Here is a 27,339-nt window from a genome sequence, read left to right as displayed (position 1 = left end):
ATTCACGTGTTCAGCAAATATCCCTGAGAAACTGCTGTGTGCAAACACTGTTGTGGGTGTGGTTTGGTCCCAACCAGCAGAGCAAGGAGCCCTCATGACAAGCCGAATTCCGGTGGCGAGAGTGGAAATAAGAACAGGTACGACCTTTGTCCTCACTATTCAGTATGACGGGAAGGGAAGGACAGTAGGAGGATGAGGGCCTCACTGTGGGTGGGAGCCTCGGGAACTGCAGGTTCGTGGTGGGAGGGACATGGGAGAGCACCCGGCCCCAGAGTGGTCTGAGCAGCCGAGGTCTGGAGGCTCAGGGAGGAGCCCGGGGCCCATGCAGTGCAGGAGCCTCGTCACTATTACACAGGCTCCGAGCACGGTGTGTGCAAGTGGATGCCCCCAACCCCAGCTGACAGCGCGTCAGCAGCCAGCTCTGATTATGCAGACGGGGATGACAGAACTGACAGGGCCTGGCTCCGGCCTTCTGTCTGTCCACTTACCTGTCTTCCCGCAGGTGGAGCAGCAGCCCCCATGCAGGGCGGCGAGAACCACAGTCTGGGGAGCGACTTCACTCTGCTGGGGCTCTTCTCCTCCCGCCAGGCCAGCCTGGTCTTCTTCCCGTTCCTAGTCTCCATCTTTGTGCTGACGGTGACAGAAAACGTGCTCATGATCTCGCTCATCCACAGGGACCCGCGGCTCCGCACCCCGATGTACCTCTTGCTCAGCCACTTGTCCCTCATGGACATCTTGCACAGTTCCAACATCGTCCCCAAGATGATCGCTGACTTCCTGTCGGGCAGCAGGACCATTTCATTTGCAGGCTGTGGGCTGCAGGTGTTTCTGTCCCTCATCCTGCTGGGCGGTGAGTGCCTCCTCCTGGCGGCCATGTCCTGTGACCGCTACGTGGCCATCTGCCACCCACTGCGCTACCCCATGCTGATGAATGAGAAGACGGCCGTTTTCCTGGCTGGGGGTGCCTGGCTCGTGGGGCTCCTCAACTCCACGGTTCACACGGCTTCCGTTCTCCTTTTCCCCTTCTGTGGCCCCAGGGCCATTGACCACTTCTTCTGCGAGGTCCCCGCCATGCTGAAGTTGTCCTGTGCAGACACATCGCGCTATGAGCGTGGCATCTTCGTGAGTGGCGTCATCTTCTTGTTCGTTCCTTTCTGCATGATCTCTGCATCGTATGGCCGGATTCTTCACACCGTCCTCCAGATGAGATCCTCAGAGGCACGGAAGAAGGCCTTCTCCACCTGCTCCTTCCACATGGTCGTGGTGGGCATGTACTACGGGCCCTTCATCTTCACCTACATGCGACCCAGGTCCTACCACAGCCCCGGCCAGGACAAGCTCCTGGCCGTCTTCTACACCATCGTCACCCCCACACTCAACCCTGTCATCTACAGCTTCAGGAACAAGGACGTTCTGGTGGCAATGAAAACCATGCTTGGAAGTCACTTCCTGCCTGAGAAGTGAACCCTGTGTTCCCATGATTTCTCTATTAACGCAGCAGGATGTCCACTGCGGGTTTCTCCTGAAAGCAAGTAAAAGCTTTGAACGCCCCACGTGTGGAAAGAAGTGGATGCTTCCAAACCCTGACAGTTATTAAGTTGTGACGTGTCTTGGTTTTTAAACTCAGGTCAGTATAGTTGCGTTTGCTTCTGTGATACTAATCACCCAGGTGCTATAAACTCCACTTGAAGTCTCCATTTTTCATCACTGAGCTTGCTTTGACATCTCTGCCTTTTAAAGTGAGAAACATACATAAACACACACATACATACATGTAAAATGTATGTATACATGATTGCAGTGAAATCAAGTTACTTTCTGCTAGAATCAAAATTATCATGTTTTTAAGAATATCCTGAAGTCATCTTGTTTCATATGTATATATATACACACACACACACACACACACACACACATTCAGGCACAGTTGATCCACAACCAATATTTTAATGAAGGAAATAAATAAATGTTCCTATTTAGAATTCAATTAAATGACTATACCAAAAGCTAAAAAAAAAATCACAGTTTATTGTGGCAAATGCTTGATTTAATTTTATTATAGCATATTAGCTAAATATGTATTAAACAAACATCACAAAATGTTTAACTACATGTGAAGGGATCGTTTAAAGCTTTAATGGATGAAACATTATTTTGCCTTTAACAATGGGATAACTTAAAACATCAAGGATGTTAACTAAGTTTTGGTGAATTTGACATTATACTATATTGTAGTTGGGCATGAAATATGGCACCAAAATATTAAAATGAATTGGTCCCAGCCAGCAGAGCAAGAAGCTCTCATGACGAAGCCGAATTCCGATGGTGAGAGTGGAAATAAGAACAGGTACGACCCTTGTCCTCGCTGAGAAAATCAAATGAGACTATTGAATACATCATTAAATTATCTCCTGAAATCATGTTTGCTGGTGTGGAGTATGTGAACATGTAATAAACGACTCTTGCCTAGCAGCAAAGACTTTCCAGTGATTCGGGGTTTTTCTGGCTTGCTTCTGTCCTGCAGCCTCCTCCTGTCCCTGGTGGGCTGCACTAGGAGAAGAAGGGAAAATTCTCTGCCACGATAGCATACGCAGCTATTTCTAGGAGTTGAAAGTTCACTATAGACACTGGTGTTAAAAGCACGCGCATCGTATGCTGTCCATTTTTAAAGCCTCTTTTTGCTTTCCCAAGAGTCCTGACTGGGATCTGATCAGGGTGGTGAAGCTGAGAGCCAAGTCATTGCAGTCATCAGCAGGAGAAAATCCTGCCTCGGCGGAACAGACCTGAGGAAGGTGGACACTGTGAGTCAGAACTCTGAGATCTTCAAGCTCCAGACGAATATGCAGCAGCAGCAGCAGTGGGAACTGCCAGGAGGCTAACAGAACACAGAAAGAGTTCCACTGAGGTTGAGGAGAGCATAAAACTTTCGGGCAGAAAATACATAGCGACTGACACAGAGCGGCAAGAAATTCGAGGCCAAGAGTAGGAATGGTAGCTCAAACACAGGGAGCCTTCCACTATGTAATCAGCAGTGCATTAGAAAATCAATGTCCCTCACACTCTGCAATGTGACGTTCCCTGCCAGCCTCTCCTCCTATACAGAAATACAGGGGCTTGGAAACTAGAGTCAGAAAAAGTCAGGTCACCCTGGGTGCGTTCAGATGGCCGGTCCACGCGAGCAGGGGCCTTGTCCCTTCCAAGACAGACCTTGGTGATTTCTCCCCACAGAACCACTTTCTTTCCCCTACTGCTAGGTTTCTCCATATATCAACAGATGTAAATAAATTCATTAAAATAATACAGTTACTCAAGTAATTATTTTGGCAAAATGCTATATTTCTTTGAATTTAGGTTGTCTAAGCCAGCTTTTCCAGCAAACTGTTCAATCAGTCATGTAACTCACATAAACACTCAGACTGGCTCCAGCGAAGACAGATAGGTAGTTGCCATTTTCTCTTTTTTAAAAAAATATTTATTGGGCCTGCACTGTGGCATAGCGGGTTAAAGCCCTGGCATGAAGCACCGGCATCCCATATGGGCGCCGGTTCGAGTCCCAGCTGCTCCTCTTCCAATCCAGCTCTCTGCTAAGACCTGGGAAAGCAGTGGAAGACGGCCCAAGTCCTTGGGCCCCTGCACTCACATGGGAGACCTGGAAGAAACTCCTGGTTCCTGCCTTTGGATCAGCACAGCTCCAGCCATTGTGGCTATCTGGGAAGTGAACCAGCGGATGGAAGACCTCTCTCTCTGTCTCTACCTCTCTCTGTAACTTTGTCCTTCAAATAAATAAAATAAATCCTTAAAAAATATTTATTTATCTGAAAGTAAGAGTTACAGAGAGAGAGGGAGAGACAGGGAGAGCTCTTCCATCTTCTGGTTCACTCCCCAGATGGCTGCAATGGCCAGGGCTGGGCCAGGCTGAAGCCAAGAGCAAGGAGCTCCTCCAGGTTTCCCACGTGGATGGTAGGAGCCCATTCTTTGATGCTTTTCCCATTCTGCAAAGAAGAAAACAGTAAACACCAAATTAGCAGAATGATAAAAGTAATAAATATCTGAACAAAAAATTAAACAGAATAAAATACTAGAAAAAGTGTTGATCTGAACAAGGTTCTTTTGTCAAAAATGAAGAGAAATTGAAAAGCTCTTAGCTGGTCTAAGAAAAAAAGATGACTGAAGTGAAATAAGAAGAAAAAACCAGGAGAGACATTAACATAGATTTCTCCAAAATTAAAATGATTATAAGATGCTACTGTGCACACTTCTATATCAGCAAATTAGATCAGCTGAAGGAAACACTGAAATTCCTAGAAATGTACAGTCTACCCAGACTGAATCAAGCAGAAATAGACAGTTGGCACACAGAGGAAGGTATTGGAGTAATAACTAAACATCATCTAACAAGAGTGAAAAAGTCCAGGTACAGAGGGCTTCAGATTTGGATTCTAAAAAACAGTCAAATGAGAATTCGCACCGTCCTTCTTAAACTCTTATGAGAAGCAGAAATAGGAGGAATATTTCCAAATTTATTCTGTTAGGCTAACAGCACCCTGATACCAGCACTACCCAAAGATGTCACAAAAAAACTACAGGTCAATGTGCCAGGTAAACAAAGTTGTAAAAACCCTTAATAAAATACTGGCAAATCAAGTTCAACAACTCATTAAAGTGATCAGACACCAAGGCCAAATGCGACTGTTCTTGGAATGCAAGGTAGCCTCATCATGTACAAATCAACAGTGTGACCCACAGCATTAACAGAATGAATTCAAAGCTACGTGGTACTTTCCATACATGCAGAAAAGGCATTCAACACAGCGCAGCCTACTTTCATGATAAAAACCCTCACCAAAATGAATAGAAGAAATTTCTTCAACACAGTTGTTTGTGACAACTTAGAGGAAGCTGTGTGGTTGGTGTGCCATGTGTGAGAAGTTAGATGCAGAGAAAGTCACATGTGATCACTTACATGTGGAATCTACAAAATTCCAGTATATTGCAATAGATGAGGAGGATGGGGAGGTGTCGCTCAGAGTATAAAGCTTCAGTTGTGAAAGGTAAACACATCTAGATACTTAATGCACAGAATGATGACAACAGCTAGTCATATTTTAGTGTAATCTGGATTTTTTTAACTTTTATTTAATGAATATAAATTTCCAAAGTACGACTTATGGATTACAATGGCTTCCCCCCCATACCGTCCCTCCCACCCACAACCCTCCCCTTTCCCACTCCCTCTCCCCTTCCATTCACATCAAGATTCATTTTCGATTATCTTAATATACAGAAGATCAGGTTAGTATACATTAAGTAAGGATTTCAACAGTTTGCTCCCACACAGAAACATAAAGTGAAAAATAATAGATGATTTTTTTTAAATGATGATGAAATCAGATCAGACCTATTGTCATGTTTAATCCCAGTGAGAGTCAAGTTGGGAATTGATAATTTCTTTTTTTTTTTTTTTTTTTTTTTTTTTTTTACAGAGGATCAGTTTAGCATGCATTAAGTAAAGATTTCAACAGTTTGCACCCGCATAGAAACACAAAGTGAAATATATTGTTTGAGTACTCGTTATAGCATTAAATCTCAATGTACAGCACATTAAGGACAGAGATCCTACATGAGGAGTAAGTGCACAGTGACTCCTGTTGTTGACTTTACCAATCGACACTCCTGTCTATGGCATCAGTAATCTCCCTATGCTCCAGTCATGAGTTTCCAAGGCTATGGAAGCCCTCTGAGTTCTCCGACTCTTATCTTGTTTAGACAAGGTCATAGTCAAAGTGGAGGCTCTCTCCTCCCTTCAGAGAAAGGTACCTCCTTCTTTGAAGACCTGTTCTTTCCACTGGGATCTCACTCACAGAGATCTTTTGCCAGAGTGTCTTGGCTTTCCATGCCTGAAATACTCTCATGGGCTTTTCAGCCAGATCCGAATGCCTTTAGGGCTGATTCTGAGGCCAGAGTGCTATTTAGGACATCTGCCATTCTATGAGTCTGCTGAGTATCTCACTTCCCATGTTGGATCACTCTCCCCTTTATTTATTCTATCGGTTAGTGTTAGCAGGTACTAGACTTGTTTATGTGCTCCCTTTGACTCTTAGTCCTTTCATTATGATCAATTGTGAACTGAAATTGATCACTTGGACTAGTGAGATGGCATTGGTACATGCCACCTTGATGGGATTGAATTGGAATCCCCTGGTATGTTTCTAACTCTACCATTTGGGGCAAGTCAGCTTGAGCATGTCCCAAATTATACATCTCTTCTCTCTCTTATTCCCACTCTTATGTTAACAGGGAGTAATCTGGATATTTGTCAAGATTTGGTACTCTCACAAAAAAGGGATACATATTTGAACACAAGCACTTGTTCATTGTTTACCTCTAGCAGTCATTATGCTATATACACTACATACATGCATATCAAAGTATCTTATTTTATATGTGAATTATACACAATAAACTAAAAAAGTGAAAAATAAATTTAGTGTCTTATAGATAGAAACTATATGCTTGGATCTTGGTTTTCAATCCACTCAGACATTCCGTATCTTTTAAAAATGCATGTATTTATGTATTTGCATATTTTGAGAGAGAAAGCACAAGCGCAAGCACTGCCCTCTGCTTGTGCAGTCCCCAAATGTCCACCCCAACCAGGGCCAGGTCCGGCTGAAGCCCGGAGTGGAAAACTCAACCCCAGGATCCCAGGTGAGTGGCAGGGGCGCAAGTGTTTGAGCTGTCCCTGCATTGACCGGAACCTGGAATCACGAGTGGAGTCAGGCATGGGTTCAAGTGCTCCCATGTGGAATGTGGCTGTCCGTGTGAATCCACATTTCATTACCGTCACTAAAACGCGCGAGAGGAGTTTGTTAGGAAAGAAAACTTTATCTCAGCTTCCCATTTGGAGGATGTGGTTCAGAACTGGGCAGCCCACGCCTGGTGTCTGGTGGAGCCCAGTCTCGGTGTGTGTGGGGGGAAAATAATCGCCTGGTGAGCCAGGAAGGGAGAGAAAGCAGTTAGGCAGAATTTGCACTCAAAACAGTCTGCTGCCAGAACTGCGCTCCCAGTGACCTACGGCCTCCTGCTGGCGCCACCTCCTGGCCATCCTCAATCTTTCAATCATTAACATGAAGACGTCAGAGTTGAAGCATCTACTGAAATGTCACTTTAATAAAGAATTCATAGCTGTTGTTCAGGTATAAAACAAGTTGCTTTCCAGTCCTCTTTCTGAACTTCTCACCTTGTCACTTGATAACACAGCACAATCTGATTATATGTACAACATATGGTCCTCAGCGTAAAGATGACAGGCCTTATGATTTTCAACTTTACATTAGTGCAAAAACAATGCACATTCACAAGGAACCAGACTTAAACTTTTGAGTTTTGCCCTTCTCCAGGGCACATATAACTGGACCTTATAAATTATATTTTAAAGGAACAACAATATATTGAACACTTATTCTATTTTTTAACCATTTTAATTGAAGACATCATTATTTTGAGTGAACCATAGTCGGTACGAATTCCAATTTCAAATTTACTCTTTTGACTTAAAAATGTGTTTAATTTATTCAGCTGACAAAGAGAGAATGAGAGATCTTCCACCTTTTTTTTTTTCTCTCTCAAATGCTCACAATAAATGAGGCCAGGCCAGGCAATACTGGGCATCAGGAATTCCATCCAGGCCTCCTCCGTTAGTGGGAGGAGGCAACATATTGGGCCATCACCTGCTGCCTGCCAGGGTTTGCTGGACGTGGGAGCAGAACTGTTACTCAAACTCAAGCAATCTGATTTGGAATGCAGGCAACCCAATGCAGTATCTTAATTACCACACCAGTTTCCAACCCCACCATTACTGGTGTTTTATCATAACATTTTAAATGATCCAACTAAATGGTCTTGATAACTTTTATGTAATGTTTCCATCAATTTAACTTCAGCATAACATTGAGAATTAGGAAACCCCACCCAATTTCTCACAAATGTCTTCTTGAGATCTAAAGATTTTTCAGATAATTGTGTGGATGCCTGTAAACATATCCAAGTTTCTTTTGATTTACTCAAATCTTATTTAATGCAGCACCCAGAAATGTTTCCTCTGCAAGCACCATGAAACGGCAGCCACTGTGTGCACAGAAGATGCTGTCAGCAGAAAGTAGGGTAAACGCTGTGTTTGTAACCCCACTCAGCCCACTGTGGGCTGCTGATTTTATGCAAGTTTATGTTGTGGGCCCTCACAACATAAGAGAATTCTTTCTCTTGGGAGAGTGAGGGTGGGGAGGTAATTAGCTTCCCATGGCTGCCCCCACTCGTGAGTTCCAATCACTGTGAAGAGGTTCCCCGTGAGATGAGCTGAGATGATGCAATCCCCAGAAGAATCAAGTCCCCACACTCACACACCTTTGGATTTAGATTGCTTTGGTTAGTATTTATTTCCTGGTGACACATGAGACAGTTATACCGGAAAATATTCCTACTGAAAGACCTATTTCTTTAGCTTAAGCATTCCATTTGTGATCCAGTACAAGGTGCTAAGTGTATCTGGCGGGTTTCCTGGTCTTTGTGAGACACCAATTAATCACCTTGAGGGTAAGTAAGTAGCTATAAAATGGATGTTTCTAAACACATAATTTAAAATATGTAACTATGGAAGATTTCATCACTTAAATTTCAGACACACATCCTTGGGTGGGCGTCAGAGGCTTGGGGCTGTTTTTGAGATCTTACGGGTGTGATGGTTCTGTTGTGTGAACAAAGATTCTTCCTCGTGTGGCTGCATCTACAAGGACTCCAGTGAACATCATTTTAATTGCATCACCACAGTGTCAGTGAGGGATCAAAACTTGTTTCTGGTTTTCTATTTAGCGTATTGTCTTTTTATGTCTTCATTAAAACTGGGCAATTTTCTCCAAGTAGTGATAAGGTAGTAGAATCTTATCAGCTTCAAAGTTAAGGTGGCTATGAAAGTCTAATTGTGAATCATAAAACAATCATTTGCAGAAAGTAAACTTTGTTTGAATTTCTCCGACCAAATGTACATTATTCTATTTTAAATAAACACTTTTATGAAAGCAAGCTGTTACAAAATTCTCTTCTCCTAATATATTTTGCATTTGTTGCTTGTTGCCTTTCTAGGTCCTTGTTGAGATCCAGTCCTATTGAAATACTCACTGCCACTCCACAGTTTCTCTGTTGTACTCTTACATTAATTAGATTCTATCTTCCATATTCATCATTCATCATTCAACATATGAAGCACAGTATAGTGCTTAGAAATCCAATGGGCACATGAATCAACCATTTCAAGTTTTCTGAATGGATTTTTTCATACTGTGTGAGGTATCACCTCCATTTTAAGTTAACAAAAATGAATATTTTTACTTAAAAGAAAATTCCCAGGTTATATAAACTTTGAAATTAAATCTAGTACTTTGAAAGACCCAATGAAATGCAAAGCGATAGGGAAGTACAAAGGAAAGAAGGAAGGAAGGGGGGTGGGAGGGATAGAGGGAGGAAGGAAGGAAGAAGAGAGGGAAGAAAAAGAGAGAGAGAGGAAGGGAGAGGAAGGGAGGAAAGAGAAGTGAAGGAGAGAGAGGGAGAGGAGGAAGGAAGCAAATAACCAGCCCTAAGGATTTGGGGTGCATAATGAGGATAAACAGGAAAAATGCAAATGCTGGCAGCCTTAACTGTGCTCCATCTACTACCCTGAAGAAGCTCAGAGGTCAACATTGTTTTCTGAGGGTGGGCTCATCATCCGATCACCTGATCATCTCATCGTGCTGGGGTGGGGGTGACGTGAGGGCCCACAACATAAACTTGCATAAAATCAGCAGCCCACAGTGGGCTGAGTGGGGTTACAAACACAGCGTTTACCCTACTTTCTGCTGACAGCATCTTCTGTGCACACAGTGGCTGCCGTTTCGTGGTGCTTGCAGAGGAAACATTTCTGGGTGCTGCAGCACAGGCCGTCCATGTTCACACTCTTCTAGTGGCTACAGGAGGAGGATGACAGTGATGGCTCTGATACAGTAAACACCATAACGTGAACAGGCTCTGGCTCCTGGGAGTGAGAAGGGCTGTAAAGGAAAGATACGTCGATTACTCAGTCACCTGTTTGCCAAAAGGCACCATTCACTCTTGAGAATGTGCTTTGTGACGGTACCACAAAGACCATTTAATTTTCTCGGTTAGATCTGGAGCTAGTCAATTTGCCTGTTACCCTAAGAAAAATGCAATTTAATAGTATTGCTTCATTCATTTAAAACTTAACAATTTAAAAGTGCATATTGCCCTTTCACATATTTCATGTAAGGAAAATATGAAATAGATTGTCCATCATCTCAATTTTGTTAGTAACAAAGCAGAGGCTCAGAATGCGTAATTTCATCCAAAGACACAAGCTTAGCTGGTAAGTACAGGGAACGGAAGACAGATGTTTTGTGATTCTACACTCCAGCTCCCTCCACAAACATGTAATTACCTATGTATTTAATCATGTCTGATTTCTGTGAACGAATAAATAAGAATAGGATAAAAATTTGATGTTTGGAGTGCATACTAGTTACAGAGAGAAGACGTTTAGAAATAAGTGAGGCATTACCCACAGGAATGGAAGGGGCAAGGCAGCAGACATATCAAGGGCCATTGTAACCATGGTGACACACCACTATAGAATATGAAGGTTGGTGTTACAGGGACTGGAGTGGTCAGTTGGCGGTGGGTCTAGAAGCTTTGCTTACACCTTGGGAAGATTCTGGCAGATTTTGGGCAAATAATGAGTGGGAAAAGGTGGAAGATCCAGATGGAAAGACATGTGAGAAAAGGCATGTTTATGTCAAGATTTGTCATTCATCCCAAACATGAGATTTGTAGCACGAAATGTTAACATAAAAATAGTATTTGCATCACATGAACTATGGTTTATTTTAATTCTAGTTTATTAAAAATAGCAATATCCAGAAGAAAAACCTGTTGGATGTGAACTAAAAACCACCTCACTAATTTTTTTCTGATGTCCAGGTAATCAGCCATGTTGCATGATGTTGGTAAATCCTATAGCTGTTATTTTATTTTTGTTTTCTGGTTATACTATTTATCCTGATGATAGATAGTCATCAACTTACTCTGCTATTTTCTTTCTTTCTTTCTTTCTTTCTTTCTTTCTTTCTTTCTTTCTTTCTCTCTTTCTTTCTCTTTTTTGGTAGGGAGGGTTGTCTGTGTTAATCATCCAGCGTATGGTGTTCCATATTTAAAAGCAAACACAGGTCATGGAATAAATTGTTGATGAAGATTTAACATGAAAATATGTTTTTTAATTCAGCATTCCACACAAACTACTCTCCTCCCCACCTTGCAAACCATCAGAACATAATTTATAATGTGATACTTACAATGTATGAAATTCCAGAAAACAGAGGGCAACATTAAGTCAGAAAGTGGGCAAAATTATCTAGGAAACAGCAGTGTGCCTTACTGTGCTAAATGGTGGGCTGACAAATGATAACACATCTTTGTCAAACTCTGGCTTCCACAAAGTAAAGCTTTGCTTTACCACTAAGAGAAGGATTAAGAGTGTTTCTTAAAGCAATGTGAGATGGAGGAGTTTAGAGCTCGACCTGGGCAGTGGGGCTGCAGTGTGTCTGAGGAGCCTGGCCTTTGCAGCGGCACCAGACATGCTGGAGGAAGGCCTGTCTTGTTTTGCAGTGGGGCTCTAACTGTCCTCAGGTTGCAGCACATGGAGGACTTCCAATGGGAGCACCTCTTGTGGGGCCCATGCCTCCTTTCTTCATCACCAAGGGTAAAATTCCACAGGATTGTTCTTGAGGTGGGGTGAATGGCCCAAAGAATGAGTGACATCTGTGGAGAAACTGAGTGTGAAACACTCGTGATATAGAGAAACCTGTAATTATCTGAAGTCAGAGGAACATCTACAAAACACCAGCTCCACGGAGGAGAATCAGTTCTGCCTACCCACACATGTGTCCATAGCGAGGTCACCATGCCCAGTGCTAACAGAGCTCTGCTTTATTCTAGAGTCCGAGGTGTGAAGCCACGGAAGCCAATCTGATCAGGAGTGTTCCACCAGCAGCCATGGCCAACAGTGCTGGTGGGCATGAGTAAGAGACCCCTTCATTCAACCCCATCTTCAAAATACATTAAACATCAGTCTTTCACATTTTAGAGTATGAATCCAAACAAGACAAGCGACATTTGGTCAAGTCAAATCTGTAGTCACAACTTTTTCCAAATATTGTGGTATCAGCAATGCTGGTTTTAAAGGGTTAGCCTTCAAACAGTCCCATACGATTTGGAAAACAGTTTCCATACTGACGTGCTTTTTCTTTTGGAGCTGCGTGGCGTTCCCAAGGATGCCATGTTTGGAGAATTGCACCGGCACAGAATTCGTGCTCCTGGGCCTGCTGCAGTACAGCCCCGCCCACTTCTGTCTCCTTGCCCTCATCACTGTGATGTTCTTTGTCACACTGACTGGAAACGGCCTCCTGATTCTGCTGATCCTGGTGGACCCGCAGCTCCACACCCCCATGTACCTGTTCTGTTGGCAGCTCTCTCTCATCGACATCCTCTTCACACTCGCCATCATCCCCAAGACGGTGTCTGACTACCTGCTGCACAGGATGCTCATTTCTGCTGCTGGCTGTGGCACGCAAATCTTCCTGGGGTTGGCGTTAGGTGGAACTGAGTGTCTCCTCTTGGGCCTCATGGCCTACGACCGATACATTGCCATCTGCAAACCTCTTCACTACCCGCTCCTCATGAACTGGGCCCTCTGCAGGCAGGTGACAGCCAGCTCATGGGCGAGTGGAGCTGTCAATGCCTTGATTCACACCGTTTACACCATGAGACTCCCCTTCTGTGGGCCCAGAGAGATCCATCATTTTTACTGCGAACTTCCTGGTGTCCTGCGTCTCTCCTGTGAGGACACCTCTGCCTACGAGATGGGTGTGTTGATCAGCACCACGGTTCTGCTCCTTATCCCTTTCTCAGCCATCCTCGCCTCCTACTCACTCATCCTGATCACCATCATCCAAATGACTTCTGCCGAGGGCCGGAAGAAAGCTTTCTCCACCTGCTCGTCCCACTTGATGGTGGTCAGCCTGTATTACAGTGCCATCATTTTCATGTATATGAGGCCAATCTCTTCCCACACTTCAGGCCAAGACAAGGTAGCATCTGTCTTCTACACCATTCTGACTCCCATGCTCAATCCCATGATCTACAGTCTTCGAAACAGGGATGTGATGGGGGCCCTGGGAAGAATCCTAGGGGAGTGCTTGTCATGTATGAAAGCGCAGATGTGAAGAGCCGGGGTGGGGGATCCCAAGGTTACAGAAGGTGTCCACCAGGTGTTTCTTTGTGACCTTTCTTGACCTAACCACGCACCCATATCTACCTCTCCATCCATGTTGAGTGACATCTTTTCACTTGGAAGCAAAGTGTGCTCTGTCTCAGGACAAAGGCACAAAATTAAAAAAAAAAGAGAGAGAGAGAAGAAAATTTACTTTCATTGCAACCCTTTTAAAACTACATACCAAGGGACTGATGCTGTGGCATAGTAGGTTAAGCCTCCACCTATGACTCTGGCATCCCATATGGGTGACAGTTGTAGTCCTGGCTGCTCCACTTCCAATCCAGCTCCCTGCTAATGGCCTGGGAGAGCAGTGGGAGGATGGTCCAGGTGCTTGGGCCCCCATGCCTACATGGAGGACCCAAAGGAGGCTCCTGGCTTCAGATCGGCCCAGATCCAGCCATTGTAGTCATTTGGGAGTACACCAGCAGATGGAGCGCCTCTCTCTCTCTCCCTCTCCCTGTCTGTAGCTGTCCCTCTCAAATAAATAATTTTTAAAAGAAAATTATAGGGGCCGGCACTGTGGCATAGCAGATAAAGAGCCGCCTGCAATGCTGGCATCCCATATGGGGACCTCCCAGCTCTCTGCTATGCCTGGGAAAGCATCAGAAGATGGCCCAAGTCCTTGGGCCCCTGCACCCATGTGGGAGACCCAGAAGAAGCTCCCAGCTCCTGGCTTCAGATTGGCCCAGCTCCAGCCATTGTGGCCAATTGGGGAGTGAACCAGAGGATGGAAGACCTCTCTCTCTCTCTCTCTGCTTCTCCTTCTCTCTTTCTCTCTGTAACTCTGACTTTCAAATACATAAATAAATCTTTTTAAAAAAGAAAGAAAACTACATACTCGATACCATTTTGTTAATAGTAACTACTTGCACTGACTTGGTGTTATATAAAGCATTTGTATCAAAGGCAAGGCTTCACAGACACTGGATTGCCCATATTTCCATGAGATTTTAGTAACAGCCATGTGATTAGCTCTGGGCAGTGAACGCTGGGACAGAGCAAGAGGCATCATTTCCTGTCTCCTCTGTCTTTTCAAACAGTGGAGCCCCTGGAACTCGTGGGGCAGAGGAGGGGCAGACCCAGTGGCATCAGAGTGTGGCTCTGTATGCCAACACCACCTATTGCCATGGTTAATGCCAGGTGCCCTCACTAGCATGGCCAAGTACACTAGCAGGCTTTTCCTGATGCTCCTTAGGCTCAAGGGGCCACACAGAGCCAAGTTCTGTGGCAAGCACACGCCCTTGTTAACGATTTTGATGATTCCTCTGTACATGTGGAAGCCAACGTTCATGTTTAGAAATATAAAAAACTAGACCAAATCAACACATTTCTAAACTTTCTGGGGCTTCCCAAGACAACAGGAATTTTCCCTGTAGTTAAATACTGGCAGATTATTTGTCTAGACTTCCCTTCATGCCTCGGAGCCGGTGTTTACCGGTGCTGCAAGATTGTCTGTGGTTTCATCTGCCACGGCTGTGTGTTGTGTTGAGGACGTCGCTGGCTTGGTGCCTGTGTTGGGATTTTCCAGGTCTTTGGATTCTGTTCACTTTTATTTCATTCACACTTTGCTTTCTGAAAGGGACCACTATGAATTAGTTTACTGTTTCTCAGTAATTGAATCATCTAATCTCAAAACACTCCACTTTGACTCACAGAATGAAAATGAAGTAGCAAGCTTGCCCCTGCCAGGTGTCTGAAGGCCATCTGGAGGTGTGGTGGGTCGGCACGGGGTGCACACTCGGCCTGTGAGAACTCCTCTGCCCTCCTCTTCTTCCTTCTCCCTGAGACCCAGCAAGGACACGCATGGCTGGAGCGTGCAGATCTCAGGATGGGGACTCTTTGTGGTCTCAGAGCCACCTGGGCAAAGTTATCTAAATAGGAGCATGGGGCCCACTACATGCATAAATTAATGGAAAGGCATCCTAAGTTCATGGATTGGAACACTCACTGTTGTTCAAATGACAACACTACTCAAAATCATTTACAAATTCGATACAATCTGTATAAAAATCCCAATGCTACTTTTTACAGAAATAGAAAATGATATCTTGAAATTAATTTTAAATCTCAATCAAAGCATTAAAGCAAGTTTACAATGATTAAAGTAGGACAGTTTATCCTCCCTGATTTCAAAACTAACTGCAAAGCAACAGTCAAAAATACTCATTGCACTGACTTTAGCAATGATTTCTTGGATTATATCAAAGTCACAGGTCATGAAAGACAAATAGTTAACTTGTAATCCATAAAAATTAAAAATGTTTGTACCTCAAAGAACGCTTTCTTTTTTTTTTTATTTTTTTATTTTTTTATTTTTATTTTTTGACAGGCAGAGTGGACAGTGAGAGAGAGAGACAGAGAGAAAGGTCTTCCTTTGCCGTTGGTTCACCCTCCAATGGCCGCCGCGGCCGGCGCGCTGCGGCCAGCGCACCGCGCTGATCCGATGGCAGGAGCCAGGAGCCAGGTGCTTTTCCTGGTCTCCCATAGGGTGCAGGGCCCAAGCACCTGGGCCATCCTCCACTGCACTCCTGGGCCACAGCAGAGGGCTGGCCTGGAAGAGGGGCAACCGGGACAGAATCCGGCGCCCCAACCGGGACTAGAACCCGGTGTGCCGGCGCCGCTAGGCGGAGGATTAGCCTAGTGAGCCGCGGCGCCGGCCAAAGAACGCTTTCAACAGATTGAAAAGATGACACATGCAATTGGAGAAAATATTTGTAATTAATATGGACAACATACAAATATCCAAACTATATAAGTAACTCTACCTTAGTACCAACAATGGTCAAAAAGATTTAAATGGGCAGAGGATTTAATTACAGATTTTTCCAAAGAATATACACAGTGGGGCTGGCGCTGTGCTGCAGCAGGTTAATCCTCCGCCTGCATTGCCATCATCCCATATGGGCACTGGTTCTAGTCATGGCTGCTCCTCTTCCGACCAGCTCTCTGCTATGGTCTGGGAAAGCAGTGGAAGATGGCCCAAGTCCTTGGGCCCCTGAACTCTCACGGGAGACCCAGAAGAATCTTCTAACTCCTGGCTTTGGATCAGCACAGCTCCGGCCACCACAGCCTTTGTGGAGTGAACCACAGATGGAAGACCTTTTTATCTGTCTCTCTGTCTCTCACTGTCTGTAACTCTGCCTCTCAAATAAATAAAATCTTTTTAAAAATATACACAGTGGACAAGTTCATGATAAGATGGTCAATTTATGAGCAATTAGGGAAATGCAAATGAAAGCCACAATGAGATAAACCCTCATCCCTTTAGGAAACCTATTATCAAAAAAAAAAAAAAAAAAAAAAAAAAAGAGGAGACAATGAGTGCTGGCACAGGTGACAGGACTTGGACAAATCGGGGTCCTTGTGCATTGTTGATGGGGATTTTAAATGATAGCCACTGTGAAAAACAGCATGGTGTGTCCTCAAAGTGTTAAAACAGAGCTAGTCTATGGCCAGAAATTCTACTTCTGGGTGTAAATGAGACTTGAAAGCCAGTGCTCAAACATACTGTAAACACAGTTCATAGCACTGTGACCCACGGTAGCCCAAGTGTGGACAGGATCCAAGTGCCAGAGGACAACTGGAGAGCATGTGACGAGTCAGTGCTGTGGAGCATTCTGTGGCCGCGTGCTGCCACACAGGCCAGACTGGAGAGCACGTTCCCAAGTGAATGAGTCCTGTTTTGTGTGGAGGAGCGCTCAGAAGAGGTGGTTCCCACAGCTCGGACTGAGGAACAGGGAGCAGGACTGGGGCGGGGGCAGCAGGAGGCCCTGGTTCAGGGCGAGGGGGATGGTGCTGACCAGCACACAGAGGTATGCATCTAATGTCATGGAATAGAACAGCACACACAATTACTGTGCAAACTTATGTGATGTGTGTTTTACCACAGCAAAAAAGCTAGGGAATAGAAAGGTTAAACTGTACCAATAGGCACTTCTCCAAGAAAAACACACCAGTAATTCAATTACTGGAAACCATGGGAAAAATATAAGACCATTCAGGGCATTATCTGTAATAAAAAATGTATAATGTTTGATAGTTTCTAACTAGTATCTCCCAAAGTGATTAATGCTATCCTTTTATTACCTATTTTGAAACTTAAAAAATACTTTAATCGTTTACTAGTGATTTTTGACATAATGAGAATAGTACCTAATTCTTTAATTATTCCCCAACTCAATATTGTAAGAATTTCTGGGAATATATTTGTATTAAATTTATCACATTCACTTTAATGTACTAAACTGGCTAACCAATAAAATCACAGCTGACAAATAAATTAATATATGTAGACACATTCCTGCATGTAATTACTGAATTAAAATGTTACAATATATGACTCCATACAGTTTTGAGATATATTGGAAGACACAGAATAAATATATCAAATTCTCCATTGAGTTCACAGTTAATATGCCTAGGAAACATTTAAGGAAATTAGAAGAACTCAATCCGTGACCTTGGTCTTGTGTTATTACTGACTTATTCTCAGTGGACATTCCTGAGGGAACACACACACACACACACACACACACTCATCTCCACCTGAAGAGTGCTGCAGCAGTGGCTGCTGCGAGTCTTCGTGGGGAAACCTAAGATGTCAAGTACAGGGGTGAGAGGTGAGGACACACATGGGGCTGAAAAAAATATCCAGAGAAATTCAGCGAGAAAAATGACTGTTCGTATGACAGCAGGATGACTTCAGCTATCCAATCCTGTGAGTCTGAAAGTGCAGAGGTACAAAGAAGCATAGGCTAAATGCATTTTTATTTATTACGTAAAAGTTGGGATTTTTTGAAAGAGGTTAAGAGAAGTTTTATTAGAATTAATTAAGTATTGTTATTTACAATTTATTAAGTAGTAGATTAAGCAATTAACTTAACAAGAGAACTTGGAAAGAAAATTATATTTGACTGAGATGAACATAAAAGATAAGTGGATAGATAGATACTTTTTCCATCAAAATTGAAAAAGAAAATGGGCTACTCAAATACTTATAAACCCTTTAAAAAACAGGACACTCATTTTAAACCTAAAGCAAAGATTACTACACAACTCTTTAAAGAGTATCTTTTGGTTCCTTAATGCCCAGGGTGATATAACAACAAAACTGAAAACACAGCAAATGACAGACATTATCTAGACAATTTTTGACTAGTTTTACAGTGAATAAGATCAATGTCTGCACCAAATTATACTACATTCATTTTTTTAAAAAACAGGCAGAGTGGATAGTGAGAGAGAGAGACAGAGAGAAAGGTCTTCTTTTTGCCATTGGTTCACCCTCCAATGGCCGCCACGGCTGGTGCGCTGCGGCCGGCGCACCGCGCTGATCCGATGGCAGGAGCCAGGAGCCAGGTGCTTCTCCTGGTCTCCCATGGGGTGCAGGGCCCTAGCACTTGGGCCATCCTCCACTGCCTTCCCGGGCCACAGCAGAGAGCTGGCCTGGAAGAGGGGCAACTGGGGAAGAATCCGGTGCCCCGACCGGGACTAGAACCCGGTGTGCCGGCGCCACTAGGTGGAGGATTAGCCTATTGAGCCACGGCACCAGCCAAATTATACTACATTCTTAAAACATCGTCCATTTACACATAATAATGAAAATGAGTGAGGATATGTGCTAAAATATTCATGAACTCTAATGGTATTTCAAAATGTGAAAGAATTTATTTGGCCTTAAATGCATGCAAAATACTGAAAGAAAGAATAAAGTTTGGGAGGCAGATGCTGTGCACCATGTCCAGACCTGAGACAGACCCCTGGGCAAGTCACAGTCACCTTCAGATGGGCCGGGGTCGTGGATGATGTCCCCAGGAGTGGGCGCCTCCGTGTCAGTGCAGGGCATGGGAAGACAGGTGCCTGTATCTTTGGTGGATTGCCATCTGCACTAAAATCATTCCAAACCACAACGATCTGTGCAAGGAAATGCGTATATAACCTGTGTGGCTGCGGTGATGTTCAGAAGCAGATCCGAGCTGGAGTCTGGGTAGGAATGGCTGAGTTTGTACAACAGGAAGAGGTTCAGGAGCTAACCTGTAAAGACACTCCCTGATTAAATGGAGCTGGGTTCTGAGGCGGGTTGGGTCCTAGCAGATGAGGATTTCTATGGTTCCTGTGAAGAGGTTGGAAGCTAAGGTATGAGAGCCCAAATCCTTGGCAGTGGTTGTGGAGGCTGCGACTCCTGCTTCTTCCCTGGAGTTTTGTAGCTTTTTGCTCTGCAGTGAGGGCACAGAAGAGAACAACTTTACATATCTAGAAATTGGCAATCAGAATTCACCATATATTTTTAAAATTATGAGTGAAATAATGCCCCCTGATTTTAAGAGAGGTTGACCCTGCCCTGTTGTGCCAGGAACACCCAAGAAAGGGATTTTATTTTTCAATGTGAGTGATAGGTGGCTGCAGACTTGAGGTAAGCCTTGGCATAAAAACATGGAAGAAAGATCACTCTTAGGGGTTATAAAAATATATTCAGATACGAGTCCATAATTTATTCATTTACATCAATTTCTATGCATATGCTTCTAGTATAAGATGTGATATTGATGACATTTCAATCTGCAGGGAAATAAAATACCCATATCATAATAAAGTCATTTGGAAATATATTATTCTCTAAATTCACAGAATACCATAAAGTCTTGTGGTCATGCACGTTTGCTTCCTCAAAGTTTATTTATGAGGTAGAAAATGGGATGCCTTTTTCAAACTATTCTGTTCTTTATAGAAAAGCTGAACTATTTCATGAATGAGGAAGTCAGCTAAAACAGTGAATTATAAATGGATTAGTGCTTCACGTGTAACTGTGGACTCTGCTTCCAGGGAAACCTGAACGAACGCTTCATGGAACACCACAATCACACGTGCGCTGATTTCATCCTCCTGGGCTTGTTCCCCCGCTCAGGGGCTGGGCTGCTCCTCTTCCTCCTGGCTGCTCTCGCTTTCCTCGTGGCCCTGCTGGGCAACCTGTGCATGGCCCTGCTCATCCTGCTGGATGCTCGTCTCCACTCCCCCATGTATCTCCTCCTCAGTCAGCTCGCCCTCACCGACCTCAGTTACAGCTCCACCATCGTCCCCAAGATGGCTGCAGACTTCCTGTCTGGGAACACGGCTATCTCCTGCACTGGGTGTGGCCTTCAGAGTTTCTTCTTCTTGACTTTAGGCGGTGCAGAAGCCCTGCTCCTGACATGCATGGCCTACGATCGCTACGTGGCCATCTGCTGCCCTCTCCACTACGCCGTCCGCATGAACAGGAGAGTGTGTGCACTGATGGTGACAGCGTCCTGGATGATGGGCTCCCTCAACTCCTGTGCTCACACTGCCTATGCACTGCACATCCCCTACTGCCGGTCCCGGGCCATCGACCACTTCTTCTGCGACGTCCCAGCCATGCTGACCCTGGCCTGCGTGGACACCTGGGCCTACGAGTACACGGTGTTCGTGAGCACCGCCCTCTTCCTGGTGCTGCCTTTCCTCGGCATCGTGTGCTCCTACGGCCGGGTCCTCCTTGCCGTCTCCCGCATGCACGCAGGGGCAGGGCGGAAGAAGGCCTACTCGACCTGCAGCACCCACCTCACCGTGGTCACGTTCTACTATGCACCTTTTGCTTACACCTATCTACGCCCAAAGTCCTTTCGTTCCCCGGCAGAGGACAAGGCCCTGGCTGTCTTCTACACCATCCTCACCCCCATGCTCAACCCCATCATCTACAGCCTCAGGAACAAGGAAGTGACAGGGGCCTTGAGAAGGGCGACTCAGAGAATCTGCCCTGTGAACGTGTAGACCAGGTTCTCGTCCGAGGTTCCCAGGACTGAGTGCAGAGTCTTTCAGAAGTGTGTGTGTATGGAAGCTGTTATTTCCCACCTAGAGTGGAAGGACTAACAACCACATGGAGAAAAAAATACCACTCACCTGGACAAAACAGCCCTATACATGCGTGTCTGCCTCCAGACTTAGCCTTCATCTTCATGGAGTTTTTGTCTGTTGATATCAAATGTATTTATTTACCACTGATACTCCTAAGTTGTCAATGAAGGTTATTTCTTGCCCTGTAGAAATGATAATAGAAATTGCCTAACAGAAGGGGTATTCAGCATCATTTCTGCCTTCCATTTCTTTTCTGATAATTTTCCATTTTGATTTTTAGTAAATCTAAAACAGACTGATGGCTGTTTTCTGAATGACTAAATCTAATTGAAATCATTAAATTCATTGTTTCTTTCCTTGTAGTCATTTAGCTTTCCTGGACCAGTTCCTCCTACCTTCAGTGTAGGCAACTTTTCCTTTTCGCAATTCAGTAGAGTTTGCCAAGATTCTGGAGTTCTTATGCTCTCATGGCTGGGAGAGGACGTGGCTTTGCTTTGTGTGGGGTCATGGATCTTAGTGCTTCGAAGTCTGGTCTGCTCTAGTCAACAACCCCTTCAAAAACATTGCGATAAATTCCTGATAAATTATTTCATTTATTTATTTATTTATCTTTATTATTTTATTTTTGACAGGCAGAGTGGACAGTGAGAGAGAGAGAGAGAGAAAGGTCTTCCTTTGCCGTTGGTTCACCCTCCAATGGCCGCCGCTGCAGCCGGCGCACCACGCTGATCCGATGGCAGGAGCCAGGAGCCAGGTGCTTTTCCTGGTCTCCCATGGGGTGCAGGGCCCAAGCACCTGGGCCATCCTCCACTGCACTCCCGGGCCATAGCAGAGAGCTGGCCTGGAAGAGGGGCAACCGGGACAGAATCCGGCGCCCCGACCGGGACTAGAACCCGGTGTGCCGGCGCCGCAAGGTGGAGGATTAGCCTATTGAGCCACGGCGCCGGCCCCTGATAAATTATTTCAAAATAAATATTTTAGTACATCTATAGCTGGTAATTCTCAAAAATGAAGCTTTTCTTAAGATATCTAACTTTATACAAATCAATTTCATGCATGCAAACTTGAATTCATTTGAATATAAACTTAATCACTACCATTTCAATGATTTTTTTCACTTTGGGAGTGACTTGGAGAAATCAGACAAAAAAATAGTAGTTGCACGCTTCAGATGCCTTTATGCATTCCATCACTGTATCTTCCATTGCAAGGTAAATTAGTTTACAAAATTTTCTTTGTCATTAACAATTAGTTCACCTGGATCTTAATATGAAAAGCATTATTTTCCATTAAGAAACCTTCAGTTTTAATTGTTTCTTTTGAAAAGGATACGGGCTCTGAGGGAGTTCCTATCTCCTGCCCCCCACATGCCCACAGCATCCATGATGGGCTGGGCTGAAGCCAAGGGCTGAGAACCCGGTCCTGGCTTCCCATGCAGGTGGCAGGGGCCCAACTCCTTGAGCAACCACCTGCTGCCCCCCAGGCTTTGCATTAGCAGGGATCTGGAATCCAGAGCACAGCTGGGACCCAAACCCAGGCACTCTGAGTGGAATGCAAGCCTCTTAAATGGGTCTTAACCACTAAGGTAACAATCCACCCTAGTTTTCTTTTGTTAATTTGTAAATATTTTAAAAATTTATTTCTATTTCAGAAGTTGTAGCTATTTGTTTGCAATGTAGTGGATTTTAAAGCCATGGACTTGCAATGAACTCTGAGAGTCTGCCATGCTTTACTACAGTGGTCATGTGCACACTTTCATTTTCTTCTAATTTACAAAATAAATGAAATAGTTATTTTTAATTTTTATTATTTTAATTTTTGATGAAGAAAGTCGAATATCTAAGCTCCCTGGTGTGCCCTGCCTTAGCATTCAGATCAGGGAGTTAATGTTAAAGCAACACTACAGGGATGGGCTCTGGGCAGAAGAGTCATCCTTCCACCAGGAGTCAGTTTGCTGCCCACACGAGCCCTCTTGCATCCCAGCCAGTGCCTCTTCCACCCACTCTGCTACACCTGCTGCTGCCACCATCACTGATCTCACCACAGCCATTCCCTTGGGACCCGTGGTGTCCAGAACTGTTTGTTCCGATGTGGATGTGTGTATGCGCATGTGTGTGCAGTTGGGGAGCCCAGGTGCAGGCACCACAGCTGGACTGCAGCCGTGTGCTGATGCTGCCCTTAAACTGCTCCCGTGCATGCTCAGACATGGAGTGAAGAATTCCAGTCTGGCAACAGCAGAGCCATCAGTCTCATCCGGGTCCCTTCTCACTGCACGTGCACATGTCCCACACTACCGGGACTGCCCCTCATTCTCTAATTGCATCGTGGCCTCAGACAACAAGGTGTGCCGCGTCAGTTTGGATGATTTTGTTGCTGAGTGCAGGTACATGTGTACATTGTGTAAAAAGCCATAACTCAAGGGCGAGGTGCTGAAACAGAGAAAGCAAGTTTATCAGAGTACTGGTAAACCTAGGAGAGGGGGACAAGCATCCTGCTGAGACTGTCTGCTCTGTCCTTTATAGCTGGTTTTACATCCCAGTGGCTGGACAGAGAGGGACAAAGCCAAAAGGTGAGAATGGCTGCAGACCCTTAGCAATGGTATCACTGGAACTCTCTGTCCTTCTTGAATTGACTTCAAAGATGGGGTCGGGTGAAATTGCTTCTTCTCGAGGTTCTATGTTGGTGTTTGCTTGGTGTTATGCTAAAGTCACAAATAATTTTAATTAAATGAAACTGATTCATGCCCATGGTACAAATGTCATGTGATTGAAAGATTTTGAAAAAGACAGGAAAAATATTTTAAATCTTAGAACACATAAAACCTTTTAAAACCATGATTAAAAATTCATAATTTAAAACGATGAGGGCAAACACTTAGCACAGCAGTTAAAAAACTGATAACACTTGTGATCCAGCTTAATGCTAACACAAGAGGTAATGTCTCAAATTCTGTGGACCTGCGATCCCCACAAAGACCCGGACACCAGTATGCTTTCTGGAGGGCACCTGGTTTTGCCATGAGAGAAGAGTATATGGTCTGTTCCCTCCAATCAGTTCTATGAGCCACCAGTGGCAGGTCCAGCTCCCTCTAAAGCTAATTCCCAAGCCCATTCTTCCACTCCATGTAGTCGCTTGGATTGTCCTGCAGGGGCCCCTCGATTTATCTCTGTGTCCTGCTGGAGGCTTTACTCCCTGTGCAGATCGAGAGCTGTCCTTGGTAGAGCTCCAAACCTGTGACCTCTGTGTTACTGCAGATTGTATTTCTCCTGACATTTTTGACAAACTATCATTCAACAGTAATATAGAGTAGGTAGGAATCACTTTCATTTAATTAAAAGTATTGGTTAAATTCGGATGCCAGTTGTACACCACTCTAAAACATGAGGAATGCAAACAGAGTGTCCCGGTACCGTGTCCCAGAACACACTGTCTTTCAGGTCTGTTTCATTTCCACTTGGTATATTTCATGCTTCCACTGAAAAGCCAAGGGAGGGAAAATCAACAATTATGTGTGGATTTATGCTAGTGAGCAGTCGCTTCCATGAACTTGCTCCTGCATTAAACACAACGACCGTGGGTCAGATCAGGGAGCCCCTGAACAGCTGTCTCCACTCCAACCGTGGACAGGGTGTGGGATCAGGTGAGCCGCTGACAGGTCCTCCACAAAATCCGAAGACAGTGTTTCAGCTCAGATAAATCCTGAGAGATATCCCCATTCTGTCCAATAACACTGGGTCAGTTCACATGATGCCAATTGTGTAGCATTCAGAACTTGAGGAACACAAGCTGTTTCTAAAGTTGATTATGTCACATTAACACACTAGAAGCTATAAACTGCATACGTGGCTCATGCAATATTTGGGCTGGGAAGCAACAGTCTGGTCTGTTCAAACACCATGGAGAGGGGCACAGGGGATGGGAGTAGGCAGCCAGGACTACTGCTTCTGGGAAGGGAAAATCCCGAACACTCTGGTCATGGCCCCCAGGACCTCCTTGTTCCTGAGGCTATAGATGATGGGGTTGAGCATGGGAGTGAGGATGGTGTAGAAGACAGCCAGGGCCTTGTCCTCTGCTGGGGAGCGCAGGTTCCTGGGACGCAGATAGGTGTAGACAAAGGGCGCGTAGTAACAGGTCACCACAGTTAGATGAGTGGAACACGTGGTGAAGGCTTTGGTTCTCCCCTGTTGTGAGCGCATTTGGAAGACAGCCAAGAGAACCCTACCATAGGAAGCAGTGATGCCCAGGAAAGGCAGGAGGAGAAAGAGACTGGTGCTCACAAAGACCATGTACTCGTACACCCAGGTGTCCATGCAGGCCAAAGGCAGCATGGCTGGGACGTCGCAGAAGAAGTGGTCAATGGCCCTGGACCTGCAGTAAGGAATGTGCAGGGCGTAGGCTGTGTGTGCCAAGGAGTTGAGAGAGCCCAGGGCCCAGGATCCTAGGATCATCTTAATGCACAGGCGCCTGCTCATGCGCACTGGGTAGTGCAGGGGGTGGCAGATGGCCACGCACCGGTCGTAGGCCATGGAGGCCAGGAGCAAGCCTTCTGAGCATGCCATGGTAAGGAAGAAGAAACTCTGCACCCCACAGCCCAGGAAGGAGATGGCTTTCTGTCCAGAGATGAAGTTGAAGGCCATCTTGGGCACAGTGCTGGAGATGTGCATCAGGTCCATGAGCGAGAGCTGGCTGAGCAGGATGTACATGGGCGTGTGCAGCCGGGTGTCCCTGTGGATTAGGTGGATCATGGTTGAGTTGCCCGCCATTGCGAGAAGGAACACCAAGATGATGAGTGACAGGAGCAGGGCACCGGTTGGGTTTTGGGGAAACAGCCCCAACAAAGTGAAGTCACTGGAAGTGTGGTTCCATCTCTCCATGAATGCCAACCCCCTGTCTGCCTGAAAGGAAGAAGAGAAACCAGCAGGAAGCACAGAGGGGTGAGGAGCCAGGGAACAGAGCCTTGGCTGTCTTTTCTTGGGGTGAACTTCCCTGTAGCTCTGCAGCCGACTGGGATCTAGTTCGTCATCAGAACCCTTGGCCCAGTCCAACCACCTCTAGCAAGTGCCTCAGCAAGTCAGGGAACCCAGGGGCTTCAAAGGGTTCATGGGAAATGGAGTTGAGAGACAGGTTCATTTTGCTGCAAAAACATGGCCTTCATGCATGGATTTCACAGCACACATTCTCCATGGATCATTTGGTGACCTCTGCTCTGACCTGCCTCTGGGCTCTGTGTCTGACCCGCAGCACCAAGGCTGTCAAGATAAACAGAGAGAGCGTCCTCCTGAGCCTCCTGGCCACGCACAGCCCTCCCACATGCTCTCAGGCCACGGGCACTGAGTGAACCAGGATTGCCCACACTGCCCAACCTCTCCATGTATTCATTCACAGTAGAAGCTGCCATGCGTGACTCGGAAACTTGCTGAAGGTCTAGATCCTAGGTCCTCCATTACCTCACCCTCACCTACATCTGAATTCCTGATCTCCCTCAAAGGCCCCAGGGGCTCCTGCCCAATGACCCTGTGGCTGGCCTCTGAGACTCATCCCTTCCCAAATCCTTTCTTTTTTTTTTTTTTTAATTTTTGACAGGCAGAGTGGACAGTGAGAGAGAGAGAGACAGAGAGAAAGGTCTTCCCTTGCCGTTGGTTCACCCTCCAATGGCCGCCGCGGCCGGCGCGCTGCGGCCGGAGCACCACGCTGATCCGATGGCAGGAGCCAGGAGCCAGGTGCTTTTCCTGGTCTCCCATGGGGTGCAGGGCCCAAGCACCTGGGCCATCCTCCACTGCACTCCCTGGCCACAGCAGAGGGCTGGCCTGGAAGAGGGGCAACCGGGACAGAATCCGGCGCCCCGACCGGGACTAGAACCCGGTGTGCCGGCGCCGCAAGGTGGAGGATTAGCCTAGTGAGCCGCAGCGCCGGCCTCCAAATCCTTTCTTTATGGTCAAGGCCCCATAGTCCAATAAGACTCGGTGGACTCCAGGCCAGTCTTCCATGTGGGTGGAAGGGACCCAGGCACTTAGACCCTCACCTGCTGCCTCCCAGGGGCATTGTCAGAAAGCTGGACATCATCATACATTGACCTGGGTGCTGCTCGGGTTCTTTATTTC

At 45.5% G+C, this 27,339-nt stretch overlaps 4 protein-coding genes across 4 annotated transcripts; 3 read left to right on the top strand and 1 right to left on the bottom strand.

Annotated features, from left to right (window-relative positions):
- The first annotated feature begins 519 nt into the window (after positions 1 to 519).
- LOC127485458 (olfactory receptor 2AJ1-like) lies at positions 520 to 1,602 on the top strand. Its single transcript, XM_051828496.2, has one exon. It carries the CDS (start codon positions 520 to 522, stop codon positions 1,462 to 1,464), a length of 945 nt encoding a protein of 314 aa, XP_051684456.2. The 3' UTR covers positions 1,465 to 1,602.
- A 10,769-nt stretch (positions 1,603 to 12,371) lies between these two features.
- Positions 12,372 to 13,322, top strand: LOC127486266 (olfactory receptor 2AK2-like). The gene has a single exon (XM_051830047.2). The coding sequence runs from the start codon at positions 12,372 to 12,374 to the stop codon at positions 13,320 to 13,322; it is 951 nt and encodes a 316-aa protein (XP_051686007.2).
- Positions 13,323 to 20,215: 6,893 nt separating this feature from the next.
- LOC127486270 (olfactory receptor 2L8-like) lies at positions 20,216 to 21,154 on the top strand. The gene has a single exon (XM_051830050.2). The coding sequence runs from the start codon at positions 20,216 to 20,218 to the stop codon at positions 21,152 to 21,154; it is 939 nt and encodes a 312-aa protein (XP_051686010.2).
- A 4,019-nt stretch (positions 21,155 to 25,173) lies between these two features.
- On the bottom strand, positions 25,174 to 26,112 carry LOC138849999 (olfactory receptor 2L13-like). Its single transcript, XM_070075711.1, has one exon. The coding sequence runs from the start codon at positions 26,110 to 26,112 to the stop codon at positions 25,174 to 25,176; it is 939 nt and encodes a 312-aa protein (XP_069931812.1).
- Positions 26,113 to 27,339: the final 1,227 nt, after the last annotated feature.

This window comes from Oryctolagus cuniculus, chromosome 6 (assembly GCF_964237555.1).
Source record: "Oryctolagus cuniculus chromosome 6, mOryCun1.1, whole genome shotgun sequence".
Classification (NCBI taxonomy): Eukaryota; Metazoa; Chordata; class Mammalia; order Lagomorpha; family Leporidae; genus Oryctolagus; species Oryctolagus cuniculus.
Note: the sequence above shows the minus strand (reverse complement) of the source record. Positions and strands in the feature narration are given on the sequence as shown.